The sequence below is a fragment of the Leucoraja erinacea genome, chromosome 5 (genome assembly GCF_028641065.1).
Source record: "Leucoraja erinacea ecotype New England chromosome 5, Leri_hhj_1, whole genome shotgun sequence".
Taxonomy (NCBI): Eukaryota; Metazoa; Chordata; class Chondrichthyes; order Rajiformes; family Rajidae; genus Leucoraja; species Leucoraja erinaceus.
Genome location: NC_073381.1, coordinates 83,873,523 through 83,893,106, shown reverse-complemented (window position 1 = coordinate 83,893,106; position 19,584 = coordinate 83,873,523). Strand labels below are relative to the sequence as shown.

The window sequence follows — 19,584 nt, the reverse complement described above, 5'->3', positions numbered from 1 at the left end:
AATGACGTATAACACGTCTCCCGCATGACGTGCGCCACACCTCCCGCAACGTCCTCGGCGTAGTCGCGCGGGGCTTTGTGGTCCACGTCACGGCCTCCGGTGTTGACGGTCGGTGTTTACTGCGATCGCCGCGGGGCCAGACCGGTGGTGGCACCAGCGATGGCGGCGGCGGCGGCAGCGGCAGCGGCAGCGGGGACCGGCAGCGGAGCGACAAAGAACGGCGAATGGGGAGCCTTCGAGGAGACAATGCTGCAGGTTAAAGAAACTCTGCCGTTTAGAGTGTACACCGTGGATCCCTTGACATCTCCCCTCCCTGCAGATCCCCCTGGTCTGTCGGCAGCCCCCACGGTGCTCCCCACAATATGTCCCCCCTCCCCACGGTGCTCCCCACAATGTGTCCCCCCCCCCACGCCCCACGGTGCCCCCCTCCCCACAATATGTCCCCCCTCCCCACGGTATGCTCCCCTCCCCACAATGTGTCCCCCCCCGCCCCACGGTGCTCCCCACAATGTGTCCCCCCTCCCCACGGTGCTCCCCCACAATGTGTCCCCCCCCCCCCACGGTGCTCCCCACAATGTGTCCCCCCCCCCCCACGGTGCTCCCCACAATGTGTCCCCCCCTCCCCACGGTGCTCCCCACAATGTGTCCCCCCCCCCACGGTGTCCCCACAATATGTCCCCCCCTCCCCACAATGTGTCCCCCCCTCCCCACAATGTGTCCCCCCCTCCCCACAATGTGTCCCCCCCCCCCACAATGTGTCCCCCCCCCCCCACAGTGTGTCCCCCCTCCCCACAATGTGTCCCCCCCTCCCCACAATGTGTCCCCCCCTCCCCACAATGTGTCCCCCCCCCCCCCACAATGTGTCCCCCCTCCCCACAATGTGTCCCCCCCCCCCACCTCCCCACAATGTGTCCCCCCCCCCACGTGTCCCCACAATGTGTCCCCCCTCCCCACAATATGTCCCCCTCCCCACAATATGTCCCCACTCCCCACAATATGTCCCCTCTCCCCATAATGTGTCCCCTCTCCCCACGGTGCTCTTCCTCAGAGGATATTCATCGGAGTCTGAAGAAGGGTTCCGAACTGAAACGTCACCCATTCCTCCTCTTCAGCGATGCTGCCTGTCCCGCTGATTTACTCCAGCATTTCGTGTCTATCTTCGGTATAATCTAGCCTCTGTAGTTCCTTCCTACAGATAGGATAATACATTACATAAACACAATCAAACTCGCTTACAATGTAAAGTAGAACAAAGGGGAAGATTCTGCATTTCGTTTTCTCTGTACTGTACACTGCACAATGACAATAAAGTTTGAATCTGAATCTGAAGATAGAGTGCAGAATATAGTTCTTAGCTTTGTAGTGCATCAGTTCCTTAGACAAGTCAAGTCAGGTTTATTCGTCACATACACATATGAGATGTGCAGTGAAATGAAAAGTGGCAATGCTCGTGGATTTGGCGAAAAAAACAAACAAACTAAAAACAGAATGGAACAGAAATACATATTCACATATTACATATTTGTGGGAGGGAAGAAAAGGGAAAAAACAGCAATTTTAAAAAGACACCACACAACAGTAAAATGGTACAGTAAAGTTAGTAGGTACACAAAATTGCTGGTGAAACTCAGTGGGTGCAGCAGCATCTATGGAGCGAAGGAAATGGGCGACGTCCTTCTTGAACACAGTAACGTTAGTCCCTGGAGAGATAGGAGTTTACAGTTCTAATGGCCTCTGGGAAGAAACTCCTTCTCATCCTCTCCGTTCTCACAGCATGGCAACGGAGGCGTTTGCCTGAACGTAGCAGCTGGAACAGTCCTTTGCTGGGGTAGAAGGGGTCCCCCATGGTCTTGTTGGCTCTGGAGTTGCACCTTCTGATGTATAGTTCCTGCAGAGGGGCGAGTGTAGTTCCCATAGTGCGTTCGGCCGAACGCACTACTCTCTGCAGAGCCTTCTTGTCCTGGGAGAGCAGTTCAAAGTCCAATGTCGGTACTTGGGGTAGAGGTGAATTGGACAGTACCCCAGCTTATGGAAGGACCTTTCAGAAGCCCAATAACAGTGGGGAAGAAGTTGTTCCTGAGTCTGATGGTGGAGGCTTTCAAGCTGTTGTGCCTGTTGCAGGATGGGAACCGGGCGAAGAAGGAATTACTGGGGTGGGGCAAGTCTTTGATCAGGTTGCCTGCTTTTCTGAGGCAGGGTGGTGTAGATAGAGATATTGGTGGGAAGCCTGGTCTATGTGATGGGCCGGGCTACATCCACACCTCTCTGCCATTTATTGGTTCCCAAATCAAGCTGTGATACAACCTGATAGTAAGCATTCTGAGGTGCAGAGGCGTGATAAAACATGACAAAGGCGTGCGGGTGTGTGGGTTAATTGGTCAATTGCACCTCATATGTAGGAAATGGATGAGAAAGTAGGATAGATAAGTGTGGGCCAAAGGGCCTGTTCCATTCTGTATCTTTCAATGATAATCTGTGATGTTGATTAAATGTCAGTTTTCCATAGTTAGTACTCTGAAATAAAGATTTCTAAGGATTCAGGAACCTTTGAGCAAATTAAAGTTATACTCGTCTCCATCTTAACTACTGTTTGTGACCCCTTATTTTGAAACTCAGCCCTGCAGTTTTAGGTTTCCCCATTAGGTACCACTCAGCAACCACCTTGTCAGTCCCCTTCAGAATCTTGTATGTTTCAATATGATTACCCCTCATTCGCTGAGTCCAATGACTGTAAGATCAACCTTTTTTGCACATCAACCTTCTCCATAATGCCTCCAATGCAAAAACACAAAGACCTGTATGTTTAAGAAGGAACTGCAGATGCTGGAAAATCGAAGGTAGACAAAAATGCTGGAGAAACTCAGCAGATGAGGCAGCATCTATGGAGCGAAGGAAATAGGCGACGTTTCGGGTCGAGACCCTTCAGACCTGCATGTTGTTTTTTTTTTAGGTAAAGGCTTACCAGGACTCTGTAAAGTAGCATTAGAACTTCCCGACATTTGTAATCCGTTACAGTAAAGGCCATGTTGCATTAGCCTCCTTAATTGCTTGTGGTTGGTGTGTGTAACCTTTTCGCATGCTAGTACCTGTACTTTAAGGTCCCTTTGTACCACAACATGTTATAGTCCTGATCCATGTAAATATTTTTTTTTTCCATTCTTTCTTCCAAAGTGGATAACCTAGTACAATTTCCCCATTATTCACAATTTGCCAACTTTATATTCAATCATTGTGTAGGAAGGAACTGCAGATGCAGGTTTACACCAAAGATAGACACAAAATGCTGGAATAACTTAGCAGGACAGGCAGTATCTCTGGATAGAAGGAATGGATGACGTTTCGGGACAAGACCCTTCTTCAGACTACATTCCTTCTATCCAGAGATGCTGCCTGTCCCGCTGAGTTACTCCAGCATTTTGTGTCTATATATCCAATTATTTTTGTATAATCCTTTCACAGGCACTCTGCCCTCCCCATAATTTGCCAATCCGCTTGCCTATCTATCATCAGCAAAACTGGTTACAGAACACTGTCCCCTCATCCAAATTGTTAACATACAGGTAGATCTGCTATATAGGGCCAGATAGGCTGCAACCCAGAGTACTTAAGGAAGTAGCTCCAGAAATAGTGGATGCATTAGTAATAATCTTATAAAACTCTTTAGATACTGGAGTAGTTCCTGAGGATTGGCGGGTAGCAAACGTAACCCCACTTTTTAAGAAGGGAGGAAGAGAGAAAACGGGGAATTACAGACCAGTTAGTCTAACATCGGTAGTGGGGAAACTGCTAGAGTCAGTTATTAAAGATGGGATAGCAGCACATTTGGAAAGTGGTGAAATCATTGGACAAAGACAGCATGGATTTATGAAAGGTAAATCATGTCTGACGAATCTTATAGAATTTTTCGAGAATGTAACTAGTAGCGTGGATAGGGGAGAACCAGTGGATGTGGTGTATCTGGACTTCCAGAAGGCTTTCGACAAGGTCCCACATAAGAGATTAGTAGACAAACTTAAAGCACACGACATTGGGGGTTCAGTATTGATGTGGATAGAGAACTGGCTGACAAACAGGAAGCAAAGAGTAGGAGTAAACGGGTCCTTTTCACAATGGCGGGCAGTGACTAGTGGGGTACCGCAAGGCTCAGTGCTGGGACCCCAGCTATTTACAATATATATTAATGATCTGGATGAGGGAATTGAAGGCAATATCTCCAATTTTGCGGATGACACTAAGCTGGGGGGCAGTGTTAGCTGTGAGGAGGATGCTAGGAGACTGCAAGGTGATTTGGATAGGCTGGGTGAGTGGACAAATGTTTGGCAGATGCAGTATAATGTGGATAAATGTGAGGTTATCCACTTTGGTGGCAAAAACAGGAAAGCAGACTATTATCTAAATGGTGGCCGATTAGGAAAAGGGGAGATGCAGCGAGACCTGGGTGTCATGGTACACCAGTCATTGAAAGTAGGCATGCAGGTGCAGCAGGCAGTGAAGAAAGCGAATGGTATGTTAGCTTTCATAGCAAAAGGATTTGAGTATAGGAGCAGGGAGGTTCTACTCAAGAGTCAAGAGTCAAGAGTCAATTTAATTGTCATTTGGACCCCTGGAGGTCCAAACGAAATGCCGTTTCTGCAGCCATACATTACACACAAATAGACCCCAGACACAACATAATTACATTTTACATAAACATCCATCACATAGCTGTGATGGAAGGCCAAAAAAACTTATCTCTCCACTGCACTCCCCCCCCCCCCCCCCCCCCCCCCCCCCGATGTCAGAGTCAAAGTCAAAGCCCCCGGCTGGCGATGGCGATTGTCCCGCGGCCATTAAAGCCACGCCGGGTGGTGCGAGGTCGCACACCGGGTCTTGGTGTTGGAGCCCCCGGTGTGCGCTCGCAAAGTCCCGCGGCCATTCCAGCCGCGCGGGGCAGTGGTGTCAGGCCCCGCTCCAGGAGCTCTTCAACCCTGCAACACGGGCGGGAGAATTCGCCGTTGCAGGAGCCCCGAAAAGCGGTCTCCCTCCAGGGACCCGCGGGCTCCCGGTGCCGCCGTCCGCAGACCCGCAGTAGCAGCCTTCGCATCAGCAGCGGCAGCAGCAGCAGCTGCGCTCCTCCACCGCTCCACCACCCGCTCCGGTCTCGGCCAGCTCCGCGACGGCAACGGTGAGTCGGCACCAGAGTCCCCGGCTTCTTCCTGTTGGAGGCCGCTCCTCGTTGCGGCCTCAACGACACCTGAGACCCGACGAGAAAGGGTCGGGTCTCCAGTGCAGGGAGAGATTCAAAAGTTTCCCCCCCCCCCCACACATCCCCCCACACACACACCCCAACATAAAATAACAAAAACTACATAAAAACACAGACAAAAAATAATAAAAACGCGGACAGGCTGCAGAGGCCGCTGCTGGCCAGAGCCGCGCCGCCTACCGGATGTCGTTGTAGTTGTACTGCAGTTGTACATGGTCTTGGTGAGACCACACCTGGAGTATTGCGTACAGTTTTGGTCTCCAAATCTGAGGAAGGACATTATTGCCATAGAGGGAGTGCAGAGAAGGTTCACCAGACTGATTCCTGGGATGTCAGGACTGTCTTATGAAGAAAGACTGGATAGACTTGGTTTATACTCTCTAGAATTTCGGAGATTGAGAGGGGATCTTATAGAAACTTACAAAATTCTTAAGGGGTTGGACAGGCTAGATGCAGGAAGATTGTTCCCGATGTTGGGGAAGTCCAGAACAAGGGGTCACAGCTTAAGGATAAGGGGGAAACCGAGATGAGAAAAACGTTTTTCACACAGAGAGTGGTGAATCTCTGGAATTCTCTGCCACAGAGAGTAGTTGAGGCCAGTTAACTGACTATATTTAAGAGGGAGTTAGATGTGGCCCTTGTGGCTAAAGGGATCAGAGGGTATGGAGAGAAGGCAGGTACGGGATACTGAGTTGGATGATCAGCCATGATCATATTGAATGGCGGTGCAGGCTCGAAGGGCCGAATGGCCTACTCCTGCACCTAATTTCTATGTTTCTATAATGTGGGTTTCTGCAGTGCAAATTGGATACAACAATGAATTAGGGAACATGATACCATTGTATTATTCAGACCTAGAGAACCGCTTAAAAGTAACTTTGGAAATTGGCAAGAGAGAAAAAAATCTGTTTTGGAAAATGTTTCTATATAGTCTCCTAGCATAATCAGACACATTGTCTCTTCAGAAGACAGCTGCTACTTTCAGGGCGGGAAGTGATTGAAATTAACAATCAATCACTTCTATTGACACGTGCAGTGATACTCTGTAAAACAATGTTCTCTATAGCCGTTCGTATTTACAGGTAAAAAATAAACCTTTGCTATTAAAAATAACTTTTATTTTTGCAAGAAAAAATAACTTTATTAGAGCGTGTCTGTACCCCTCTCGCCCCTAACCTCATTGACACAATTGTTCGTATAATGCAATTTTCTGTAACTTGTGGTTTCATAGGAAACCTACTGTTGTGTTACAACAGAACTATTTGCAGATTATAAACAGTTGAAGGCCTTGCGCTTATCTGGGGTACTCTTACTAACTGCTAATCTGAAAATGACCTGTTTATCTTGACTCTCTTTCCTAATTATTACTCTCCCCATAACATTCAGTAGGTTGCCTCCAACCCCAAGCATACATCTTATGCCTTCTGGAAACCCAGAATTACTGGTTTTCCCTTTATTCATCCTCGTTGTTACATGCTCAACAAACTTGTCAGCACTGTTTATGATTTTTCTAAATGTTCTTCTGTTCTTCATCCATGATTCCAGTATTTTCTCAATGATAAACATTGGGATAGTTGCCCTATCGTTTTTTTTGGTGTTCTGTCTCCCTCCTTTTAAAAAAAATAATGCCCTTGTGTTTCAATTTTTTTCTAATGTCCTGAGACATCTCTGGAATTTTGGAAGAATGCAACTAACATGTCCAGTTTCCTTGCAGTCACATCAAGACCCCTACTGTGTAGGGCAGCAGGTCCAGAGGACTTGTCAGTCTTTAGTTTGCCAAGTAATTGTTCTCCAGCGATAGAGATTTTTTATAAAAGTTCCACCCTTCCTTATAGGCCTTTTATTATGGAGATTTTAAAAAACAAAACATTTTCTATGGTGAAAATTCAATCAAATTAATTGTTTAGAATCTCTACCATCTCTATTTCCATTATCCTCAGTCGCACGCTCCATGGAGCCAACAATGATCAGAGAAGTTGCTGCATAATCTGAATTCCAACAGCGTGATTTTTTTCAACACAACTTCAGGACTATTTTCCAGTAGCCTATGTTCTTGAATCAATATGAGACCGTTATTATTAGAAGTGGTGTATTTACCAGAAGTCTGTCAGTAAATAAATATTCAGCTAACAGTAACCGCAACATGACTGAATTCAATACTACATTTATGTGGACTACAAATGAAGGTTTTAAATGTCGACACGTGTCCATGTGTTAGAGTTAACATGTTAAGCCAGACATATCAAACATCAGGTACAATGACAGATAATAGGTGTCTCACAAAGTTGCACTAAATACAAAGCAAAATGGCAAAGATTCATAGAATTGCAATGGCAAAGAAGGAGGCTGAGTGACCTATTAAGTCTTTGCAGACCCCAAGTAAGATCCCTGTTTTCCTGCTCTGCCAAGTGTCATTTCTCAAGTGCCAACTCAGTACCCTTCTAAAGGCCTTATTTAATTTTGTTTTCACCATCCCCACAGGTAGTGAGTGCCATACCATAGTTACTTTCTGTATGGAAAGCTCTTTCCTCATATCCTGCACGGGTTAAACTGCTCAATCTGTGCTTCACTCAGCTTGTGACAATAGCTTATTTCTATTTAAACCTGTCTAAAACTAAACCAATCCAGTGTAGGAACTGCAGATGCTGGTTTACACCAAAGATGGACACAAAATGCTGAACTAACACAGGCAGCATCTCTGGAGAAAAGGAATAGGTGACATTTATGGTGCAGACTTCTTTAGACTGAATTTTTACTACATCTTTACTAAAGGTCCCTCAACCTTCTCTGCTCCTAAAAGAACAATCCCACTCTCCAATCTTTGAAGCTCAAATCTCTCTTTAGTGGGAAAACATGGTAAATATTTTGTGCATCCACTCTAATACCTTCCTAAAGTGGTGACTGATATTAGATGCAATGCTGCAGTTCTAAGAATGCTATGTTTAATCTATCCATTTTTCTGGTAGTTATCTAAGATTGTGTAAATGCTATTATTTAGGGGAATAGCTCAGCAGTGATCGACATGGAGAACATGGACGACACGTCTGGCTCAAGTTTTGAGGATATGGGAGAGATGCACCAGCAGATGAAAGAAGAAGACAATGTGGGTGAGGAGCCTGTGACTACAGAGGAGGAGGATGCAGCATTCCTTGGCGTGAAGGGATTGAAAGGACAGCTGGGCAGAGAAGTAGCAGATCAGGTGCGGAGCCAGGTTTGTCTTGTGTTGGGCCTGATATTCTCTTTCACGGTGAACCCATTTTGTGATTAAAATGTTCTTGTCCATGTCATCTTGTATCTTGTTGATGTGACTTAGTGATTGGGAGATTTATTTGAAAGTAAATTTGAGTGGTGGTCTGACTGGCCCTCTGATTTAGTTGTGGCCTTGACCTGAATGGGAGCACCATTATCAACAAGATTCTAAACAGGACTCCAGTGATTCTTCTCCCACGCAATATCTATCCTAGCTAATGCCCGAAGCCCCTGCACTGGTGTTGCTTAAATTTGCTGTGCCACTTTGTGACATAAATGAGTCTAACACTGGTATCTGTTCTTCAGGCAGTCCTCTTGTTTTATGTGCTTGCCTACATGATTCCAAGATGCCCTCTGATCTGTGCTGCCTTGCATCCAAAGCTAATCTCATTTTTTTCGTGTTGACTATGCCTGAGACAGGAACTGACTGCCTCTAGAAACATAGATGCTCTGCAGATTACAGTTCTGTCTTGGACAGTGTCTCATTTGTATCCCAGTTCTGAACAAATCACAAAAAATATTCTGACAACACTGTCCCAGTGTTAATAACAATAAATAACTTAAAAGTGTTTATTTTTTTAAATGCGCACAAACAATAAAGAGCAAGTTAGAACTAATAGAGAGAGATAGATTTAGCTCTTAGGGTTCAAGGAATCGAGGGATATGGGGGAAAAGCAGGAACAGGGTACCGATTTTAGGTGATCAACCATGATCATATTGAATGGCGGTGCTGACTCGAAGGGCTAAATTGCCTACTCCTGCACCTATTTCTAGTTTCTCCTGCTTCTAAATGAAAGAACTCATGGTTTTACCATCTCCAGATGACTGCTCTGGCAAACTTCTTGCTGTCTAAGTAAGTTCTGCTGCATATATCCTGTCCAGCATTATATCCAGTCAGCTAAGGTACGGCTGCGAAGCTCTAGGCTGAACTTGGCATTGAGTTGCCATCCACCTAATTGTGTGGAGTCTTCTGCTACCTTAAGGCATCCACTATATGATTTGTCTCTATAAGTTTGGATTATATTTTACAGGTGTGGCAAGCAGGTAAGAGGCAAGCATCAAAGGCATTCAATCTGTATGGCAACATTGATATTCTCAGACCGTACTTCGACGTTGAGCCCATCCAAGTCAGGAACAGGTACGTGTTTCCGCTCTGTATCTCTCAACTAAACCAAAAGCCAAGTCAAAGACATAGGTTTTAAGGAACATCATGAAGCCATAAAGGTTTGGGAAGGAACACTAGCACTGTGGCAGCTGCGGCCACAAACATTGGTGGTGGAGCTGTTAAATTCTGGGATAATTGTAACTCATGTTATGGATATGTGGTCCAAAGCTCTGTTACAAACACAGAAACAAGGCTTTCAACCTAGCTGGTTTGTGTTGGCATTTATCTCACATAACCTGTAGGCCAGGTCCTGTAGATGGGAACTATGATCGCGTCATTCAACGACCCATCCATCTTGGCTTCTGAAGTTATCCCTGGCAATACACTGCTTTTCTTACTGGGTTTTTTAAAGTATCCTTTCTCAGTTTCTACTTAATCGTGTGTCACAAGCATTTATGAAAATGCCCACTGTCTGAAGATGGGTCCAAGCCCAAAACGCATTCTGTCCATTCCCTCCACAGATGCTGCTTGACCTGCTGAGTTACTCCAGCACTTTGATTTTTGCTGTATGTAAATGCTCAAATTGATTTTTTTCCCCTCTAAGATCTTCTTTATAGTTCTTGACTTCATAACTGTATGGCCTCTGTGTGAATTAAATTGTCTTGTTAATGGGCTAACTATAACTTTTCTTTTCAGTGGATTGTTTTCTGTAATCTTCCTTTTGTTCATGATAATTCATGGGTTCAGTACCTTGACTGGCCTTTTTTTGTTTTTAATCCCTTTTTGTTTTTGCTTCTATGCTTCAGGTTTAAGAATTCAAGAGTGTTTTATTGTCATGTGTCCCAGATAGGACAATGAAATTCTTACTTGCTGCAGCACAACAGAATAAGTAAACATAATACAAAACGGAAGATAAAAGTTCAGTGTGTCGATAGACCATAGACCATCTACACACAATAAATAAACAGATATAGTGCAATATTAATAATAGACTGTTATTGTTCAGAGCTTATTTGATGTCATGTTTAATAGCCTGATGGCTGTGGGGAAGAAGCTGTTCCTGAACCTGGATGTTACAGATTTCAGGCTCCTGTACCTTCTTCCCGGTGACAACGGTGAAATGAGTGTGTGACCAGGATGGTGTGGGTCTTTGATGATGTTGGCAGCCTTTTTGAGGCAGCGACTGCAATAGATCCCTTCGATGGTTTTGGTGGTCAAAGCCAGTGATGGACTGGACAGTGGTCACAACTTTCTGCAGTCTTCCACAATGCAGCCAGTCAATATGCTCCCTACTGTGCACCTGTAGAAGTTCGAGAGAGTCCTCCTTGACATACCAACTCTCCGTAGTCTTCTCAGGAAGTAGAGGCGCTGATGTGCCTTCTTTATAATTGCATCAGTGTGCTGGGACCAGGAAAGATCTTTGGAAATATGCACGGTGTCTACCTGATTTTGGGTCTTGTGCATCACTTGGATGCGGGTGGCACAATGGCGCAGCGGTAGAGTTGCTGCCTTGGAGTGCCAGGTTTGATCCTGACTACGGATCTTCTGTATGGAGTTTGTACGTTCTCTCTGTTACCGTGTGGGTTTTCTCCAGGTGCTCCGATTTCCTCCCACACTCCAGAGGCATACATGTTTGTAGGTGAATTGCTTCTGTAAATTTTAAATTGTCCCTAGTGTGTAGGATAGTGCTAATGTACTGGGTGATCTGCTGGTCAGTACAGACCCGGTTGGCCGAAGGGCCTGTTTCCGTGCTGTTTCTCTTGTCTAAAATCATAAGTCCAAACACTCTCATGATCAACATTCTTTGCCATTTCAGATTGGTGGAGTCTCTGATTCCAGTCCGGATGATCAATTTCCCTCAGGTCTGTTTACTTATGCTTGTATCTGCAATCCACTCTTAGTCAGTTCTCATTATCTTTAGGGAACTGTAGCCAGACAACCGGGTCAACATTGCACCTTGTTTAGATATTTTTTAATGTGAATTAACCAAAGTGAATATGTTAGATGCATGTCGTATGATCAGATAATAATCTCATTCAGCGAAAACGTAGCATTGTTCTAAGACTGTTGCAATGTGAGATGTGGAAGGGGAAAAGGGGAGAATTGCATTGGAAATATGCTTTCAATGCCTGTCCATAAACCGTTACTGGACAGGAGAGGTGGGGACCAAGTAAATATTTTGAAGTAAAGGTTGCAAGGTTTTATTAGTCAAGTCAAGTTTATTGTTGTACGCACAACCCAAGAACGTTAACCAGGAGAGTTGGATCGTATTAGAGGACAGACCAGCCATGCTGATTGATTGGGAGAATGGGTCTGAGAGGCAGAATGGTCCCTTCCTCATCCTATAGAATCAAACACCTTGCTTTTTGAATTGTTTTCAAATGCCAGTGTTTGGAAGAAATATTTTGTGAGGGACTTAATGACATTTATTGTATCTTTCTCTCATAGAAGGTTGCAGGAGAGTTGTATGGCCCCTTAATGTTGGTTTTCACGCTGGTGGCCATTCTTTTGCACGGAATGAAGACATCTGGAACTGTAATTGTAAGTGTCAATTTGATTAATGTGACTATAAACCAGTAGTACAACTGTTTATTATATATTGACAGATGACACCAGGGCACAATACCAAAATAATGGTCATTGCTTTCTTAACAGCACTGAAAATTTAAAGATTTTTCAACTGAAGGCAGATTTTTTTCTCTTCTTGCCACAAGTCTCTAGGTGAATATATTAATTTGCACATCTATAGCTGCCATATCTCCTTGTATATTAGATTTATCTAAAATACTGCAGATACTAAAAGGGTGAAATAAAAGAGGAAACTGCTGGAAATCGACATCAGGTGAAGCAGCATCTGCAGGGAGAGGGGGTGTTCACATTCCAGTTCGGGGATCTTTCAACATCAGCATGAAACACTCGCTCTGTGTCTAAACCCACCGGTGTTATCTGGCTTGCTGATTATTACTGATACCTTTTGATTATTTTCAAGAGTCAAGGTGTTTAATTGTCATATGCACTGAAACGAAACAATTAAATTTGTACAAGCAGCAGCATTACAGGTCTGTAAACACAGTACTCAATAGATAACACAATAAACTTTTTTTTTAAATCCCAATATTAGTGAAAAACAAAACTAAAACCAAGGCAAAATAAAACAAAAAATGTTAATCCATTCTGCAGTTTCTTAGCTCTTTCTCAGTTCTCACCTTGGTTTCTTTGGGTGGGAGGATGAATATCTTTATGGGATGAGAAGGTCATCAAACTCAAATCAGGTTTGGTGATCAGGTTTAAGGAATGGCAACAGTGTTTTAGCCAGCTTTGTCTGGGAAATTTGATGCAAATGTTGTACGATAAAGGTAATGAGATGGAAACTGCAGGAAATTGGGACATTTGCTCAATGGTTTAGCTGCAGATTCACTTGAGGACATAGTGTTGGTCAAGCTGTGTAAATATATCTTTGAAATTGGCAGTTGGATTCTGCATAAACATAATCCAAATGGATAACAAGATGATGAGGGGAATTCCTGTGGAGATGGAGTGTAATAAATCCAAAATCAACTACTGTGTATTCTAAAGATCTGGAAAGAATGTTGGAACAGTGGTTCAGCTAGTGGAGCTGCTGCCTCTAATGAAGCTGGTTCAATCCCGACCTCCGGTGTTGTCTGCCTGATGTTTGCACATTTCTCCTTGTGACCCTGTGGGTTTCTCTAGTTACTCCTCTTTCCTTGCATATCACAAAGACATGCGGCCAATTTACCGCTGTTATGAATCTCTGCTGCCGAACAGACAGCTAATGAAGGAAGAAAATATGGCACGGGCAGGGTTGAGAAGCCATTTCTTTGCATTCAAGAATGGCCAAATTGTTCTGACACAGGAACATGGAACTGCAGATGTTGGTTTACCAAAAAGAAGCCCAAAAGTGATGGAGTAACTCCGCGAGTCAGAGCATGGACAGGTGACATTTAGGGGACTTGAAACATCACCATGTCCTCCAGAGAAGCAGCCTGGCCTGCTGTGACTCCACCACTTTGTTTAAGAGTTTTTACACTGTTGTGTGCTGCTGTATTCCCACAGAGAGAAGGCACACTGATGGGCACTGCAATCGGAACCTGCTTTGGCTACTGGCTGGGCGTCTCCTCTTTCGTCTACTTCCTGGGCTACTTGTGCAATGCCCAGATCACAATGGTGCAGATGCTGTCGCTAGTGGTGAGTCTTCAGAGTGGAGCAAAGTTTGTTTGCTAAACAGTCAGTGGAAAGGACACCCATTTTTTTTTCAGGGGGGAATGTATTTGCCAATAACCTTCTTTGTAAAGGAGACAATGTTTGTGGAGGTCAAGGTGACCAGACAGGGTCTTTCCCCTGGTATATTTTACAGGTGAGCATTCTCCTTGAGCTTTGACATGTTTTTATTTAGAACCAAAGTGGATAACGTCATGTATGTATATCCATGTTAAGCTGCATCTACCATGCACCACACTGACCTGTTTACGGTTAGTGGCCTCATTAGTGGATTAACGTACTGTTATTTCATCTTTTGCACTGGACTCGAGTGCTAGACTGCTTTCTTATCTGTAGATTATATTACACAAGGACAGTAAAATACGGTTTCTTTCTTTCCCACATTATTATCCATGCCCACATTCTCACCTGGGGGACTGGGCTCAATGTCAGGTCAGCAGTGTATTCTGGGGCTTGGGCACCTCCTTTCATACTCTGGGTTTCTTTTTTTTAAAATTTTTATTAGAAGTACAGTAAATTACAGTAATACACATCACATATATCTTATTACATTTTGTTGTACCACTTCGTTTTTCGAGCTTTAAAAAAGGTAGAAATAAAAGAAGTAAGGAAAGTGAGCAAGAATCGTGAAGGTGCAGGAAAGTGTTGGGAGAAGAAAGTCCCTTAGGGAAGAAGTTAGAGAAGGAAGTAAAGAAAGGAAATACTCTGGGTTTCTGACGCTTGCTACAAATGTACCTAACAGGATTATATCGCCAACTATTCTTATAAACCCAACTTTATATCTTCCCAGCAAGACAAACTGAGCCCAACTGCATCTGGTAGACACTTTGAAGAAATAGTAAATAACTGTAAATTAAATATGTAATAGTGCTGCAGTCATTGGGTTAGAACAAGGATTGTGGGGCATTCCTTGGTGTCATGAGTTTAATATAATGGATGCCCTGACAATAAAATGGCTGGGTGTTCGCCCTTAGATCATATTTCTCAGTCGGGGATAAATGATGACTCTATGCTGTTAATAATCCATTACTTGCATTGAACCTCTGTATCACTGTCTTAAGTTTGTTCCTGTGTCTTGTTCACAGGGCTATGGTCTGTTTGGACCATGCGTTGTATTGATGGTCACCTACAACGTACATCTCCATTCCCTTTTCTACCTGCTATGGCTCATCGTTGGGGGTCTCTCCACCCTCAGGATGGTAGGATGTCATTCTCTGATTTCCTGACAATAATTAGCAGTTTCCCGATTCTGATTCCCATGTTTACAAAGAAGCATGTTGTGGATTTAGAAAGAGCATTAAGGACATGTACAAGGATGTCATCAGAGCTGAGATGTTAAACCCATCCGGACAAACAACATGAGGGCTGTTTCCAGAGAGAATGCAGACAAGTTACAAGTTGTTGAAGAGTTTGATAGTGCATATGTATAAAAGACGCTTCCACTACAATTTATGGGAAAGAAATAAGGATTAAGCATTCAAAATACAATTTTGTCACATAACTTTGGGGGGCACGGGTAAATGTCTGTACTCAATAATAACTTGCTATTCACAAGGAGCAGTGTTTCAGACGGAACTGGGAGAGAGCAAAAAGAATGGGACATTATAAAGGGAGGGTTAGATGAAGGGAGGGTTAAAGGGTTGGGTGTTGTATTTAGACTTTGACATGGATCCTATGGACAATGTACCATGCTACCAGAGTACCAACAATGGGTGGGGGAGGAATGAAGAATCATTCAATAAAAGTAATTGATAGATTTTTAAGGCTTGTTCAGATCAGTAATTAATCGTGAAAACCACAGTGTGGTTAATGTTGCACTATTTATTGCATACTTACTCCCTGAGCAAAGGGGGATTGTAGTTTAATACCTCTGTCAGAAATGGGACTCCTATGGTGCTGAGGCCAAGACCTGGAGCTGTCAGTGTAAACCAGTGCTCGCTCTGCTTACCGTTCCATGCTCTGCACCCCTTCTGTTTTACAGGTCGCCGTAATACTCTCCCGCACTGTGGGACAGACACCGCGGCTGACTGTCTGTGGGGTGCTCACTGTCCTGCACATGGTCTTCCTGCTTTATCTGCACTTTGCTTACCACCGGATCGTGGAAGGTACGAGAGTGGAGCAAACCTATGGGCCTGCCCCACTTACGCGATTGTTCAGGCGACTGGAACGGCAACTGTCAGAGTGGAACACACACACACACACACACACACACACACACACAGCTTCCTTCACCGGCCCGTTATGCAGGCGGGGAACAGGGAAAGCGGGGGGAGTGCTGTCAGAGTGAAATTCACACGGTGCAAAGCCAATGTGATACAGACACACACCGCGATGAACAGAGAGGTTGGCGCTGTAATTAAGATGGTGAAAACACAGTGCACGGGAAGGGTCATGTAAGTCTTTTAAAAGAGGGGGGGGGGGAAGAGTGGAGATAACTTTTAAGAAGCCATAGATACAAGTCTGTGAAGATTGGCGGATATTAACATTATCGGTCGGTTAGCCTTGGTTCTGAAAATTACTGCTTACGATTTTTTTTCCCAATGAGCCAATGAAATTCACCGGTCAGCACCAGCTACAACCTACGAGAACCTATGACAACCTTCGACCTCCTGGCGACCCACTACCACTGCACCTACGGCACGAGAATTCTCGTTACTCTCCATAACGGCTTCATTCTGGTCGACGCTAATTTTTCAACATGATGAAAAATTTGCGGCGACCGTAATGGGGCCGCGACTAGTTCCCAGAATGTGAGGACTCCTCACGACCATGAAGGTGACTATCCGGCAACCACCCGCGAAGATGTGAGACCGCATAGTCTCCTGCAGTTGCCTAAAAAGTCGTCTAAGTGGGACAGGCCCATTAGTGGCTATTGGTGAAAGGTTTCTGATCTCAACCCCACATTGACAGAGGATGACATTCCTGGGCGAAGTTGGACTGTGTGTTTGCTCATTTATTCCCAGCTGATCATGGGCATTATGAATCTCACTGGCTCAGCTGGACTGGAGTGTAGTCCAGACCTGGGATCCCAGTTTGGGGTGAAGTCCTGAATGATACAAAGGCTTTTAAGAGGGTGAAGGTTTCAGGGATGAAAGACTTCATTTATGTAGATGGAATTAGAAGCTGGGATTGTTCTCCTTGTAACAGAGAAGATTAAGAGGGGATCTAATGGACAGATTTGAAATCCTGAGGGATATTAGCACAGGTGACAGACTTCCTGGGGTTAAAGTGATGAAGGACAATGAGGAACAGAATGAAAGTGATTGGCAAAAGAACCAAAACCCTTCAGGTGGAAAGATGTAAAGTGAGTGGCTGAAGTGCGGAATATACTGTTAGACGTCCTACTGGAGCCGCACCAAAGGAAAGAATTGGTAGTGATGCTGTATATGGCAATAAGGTGAGCTGCATGCTAGAAGAGACCCGAAGGGCTGAATGATCTCTTCTGTAAGAAGCCAGGGTGATGTTTTCCTTGTGTGGACTGTCTAGAAACAAGAGGCAGCCTCAAAATAAGATGTCACACAGGACAAGCGAGAAGAAATGTCTGCAATGGCAGGGTAATTAATCTTTAGAACTCTCTATCTGTGAGGGTAGTGGAGTGGAGTAGCGGTTGCTGAGTATATTTTGGAGAGAAATGGATGGACTTTTGAATATTAAGTGAGCCTGGGGATATGGAGTCAGCGGTGGGAGATGGTGCTGAAGTAACAAAGAATAAAACAAGTTCATTCATTGCTAATTATTACCCTACCTTGTGAGCAAGTGAATCGTCGCTAGTCCAGTCTCTTGTACCTTGTGCTGGTTCCTCTGAAATGACCAGTTCTGGGATTTAGTCTTTACTTGCCTGTACCCTTTACTGGACAGCTTCTAGTAGTGAAATGACCTATCATGGGATTAGTCCACAGTCACCTGTAACCTTTGCTGCGCTGGTTCCATTATGGCAGACTGCCAACCAGTACATGGATAGGACAGGTTTGGAGGGATATGGACCAAATGCAGGCAGGTGGGACTAGTGCAGTTGGAACATGTTGGCCAGTGTAGGCAAGTTGGGCTGAAGAGCCTGTTCCACACTGTGTCATGATGGTACCCAGTTGCTGAGATTGGCTAATCCATTGCACCGGAGATATCTAATGCACCCTGGCTGCCATGCTGTAATTCATTGCTGCAAGATGCAATTGCAACAGATCCACTGGTGGATTGCTCCTCCTAGTCATGGTGCTGGGCATTGTATGTACAATTTAACATTGATTCGGGATAAAATAGCACCCCGTTTGGATTTTATGTTGCCGCCTCTACAACCTCTGTTAACCTCACTTATTTTGGCAGGTATCCTGGATACCCTGGAGGGAGGGAACGCTGGTCCAGTGAGATTCCCCCGAGACATCCCAGCACTTTCTGTGTCTGTGCCAAACAGCACGGTGCGGTTGATTGGTGTGAGCCTGCAGATGCGTTGACCTTGATGACCTTGGAAGATCTTCTCTCTTCTTGCTCCCAGTTTTCTGTGGGGTGATTGTGTGAGGACCATGCTGGCTGGAGGGTACCAAGGGACAGGCTTGCACTCTCCTGCACATGGCTGTACCTGCACAATTTGCCACTTCATCCTGCTGGTGGGGACAGGGATGCGGTTCAACACCTCCCCACGAGTCAACAGATCAAGCAATGTGTACATAATTGAGCTGTACTTTAAAAATATATATATACATTTGTATGTAATTTGTTGTTTAATTTCCCATTGCTTGCAAGGGTTATTGAATTGTGAAATGATTGCAAATCATTTGTGCAACATGAATTGAATTAAACCAAAAAACCTAACATTATTTGCCCAGGAATGCAAAATTCCTTCCACTTGAGCTTCACCCTGAGTGGAGCCGAGCTGCAGGGATCAGTGGTGACCCTGCAACAAGCTTCAGGTCGTGCTATTGACACTGCAGCTTGCACAGGAGCGCGGTCTTTATAGACAGAGGATAAGTTGAAATGCTAGGATTCTCACTTCCTGACATCCAGTATGCTGAGTGAAAGAGATGGGAAAAGAATGAAGTCACTGTTTCCTTCAGATTGTTCTCACTCATCAAATCATGGTTTAATTTCCAGTTCAATTCTATTCTATGTTATTTCACTCCCCCAGTCTACTATCAAACCGTACCTCTTCCTTTCCCTGCCACATATGATGCAATCCCTTGCACCCCACTCCCATTTCCACACCCTCATCATCGTCGTCTTGCAGTCACCTATCTCTCACGCAGTACTCTAGCTGTTTCATCCCGAGTGCTGGTCTTTGTACCGATGCACTGTGTTGCTGAGGGTATTAATATTTAAGAAAAAACTGCAGATGCTGGAAAAATCAAAGGTAGACAAAAATGCTGGAGAAACTCAGCGGGTGAGGCAGCATCTATGGAGCGAAGGAATAGGTGACGTTTCGGGCCTTCAGACTGTGGGGGTGGGGGGTATGGGGGGGCGGGAAGAAGAAAGGAAGATGCGGAGACAGTAGACTGGGAGAGCTGGGAAGGGGAAGGGGAAGGAGGGAGAAAGCAAGGACTACCTGAAATTGGAGAAGTCAATGTTCATACTGCTGGGGTGTAAACTGCCCAAGCAAAATGTGAGGTGCTGCTCCTCCAATTTGCGGTGGCACCCTGGCCATGGAGGAAGCCGAGGGCACAAAGGTCGGATTCAGAATGAAATTAATATTGGTGTACTTTGATACAGTGAAAAACTTTTGTTTGCGTTCTGTCTCGTTAAATCAAACCATATTAAA

At 44.8% G+C, this 19,584-nt stretch overlaps 2 protein-coding genes across 3 annotated transcripts in view; both read left to right on the top strand.

The window, feature by feature from the left end:
* Positions 1-19,584, top strand: part of glo1 (glyoxalase 1) — a 61,982-nt gene that overhangs the window by 23,900 nt on the left and 18,498 nt on the right. The gene's annotated exons all lie outside the window — the stretch shown is intronic.
* On the top strand, positions 20-18,649 carry yipf3 (Yip1 domain family, member 3). Of its 2 annotated transcripts, none has more exons than XM_055636115.1 (9): positions 20-255; positions 8,244-8,444; positions 9,526-9,632; positions 11,416-11,461; positions 12,048-12,140; positions 13,674-13,805; positions 14,924-15,037; positions 15,820-15,943; positions 18,159-18,649. In XM_055636115.1, exons 1-9 carry the CDS (start codon positions 160-162, stop codon positions 18,284-18,286), a joined length of 1,041 nt encoding a protein of 346 aa, XP_055492090.1. In that variant the 5' UTR covers positions 20-159; the 3' UTR covers positions 18,287-18,649. The 2 variants fall into 2 exon arrangements, with proteins under 2 accessions (XP_055492090.1, XP_055492089.1); XM_055636114.1 differs by having other exon boundaries at positions 8,244-8,456.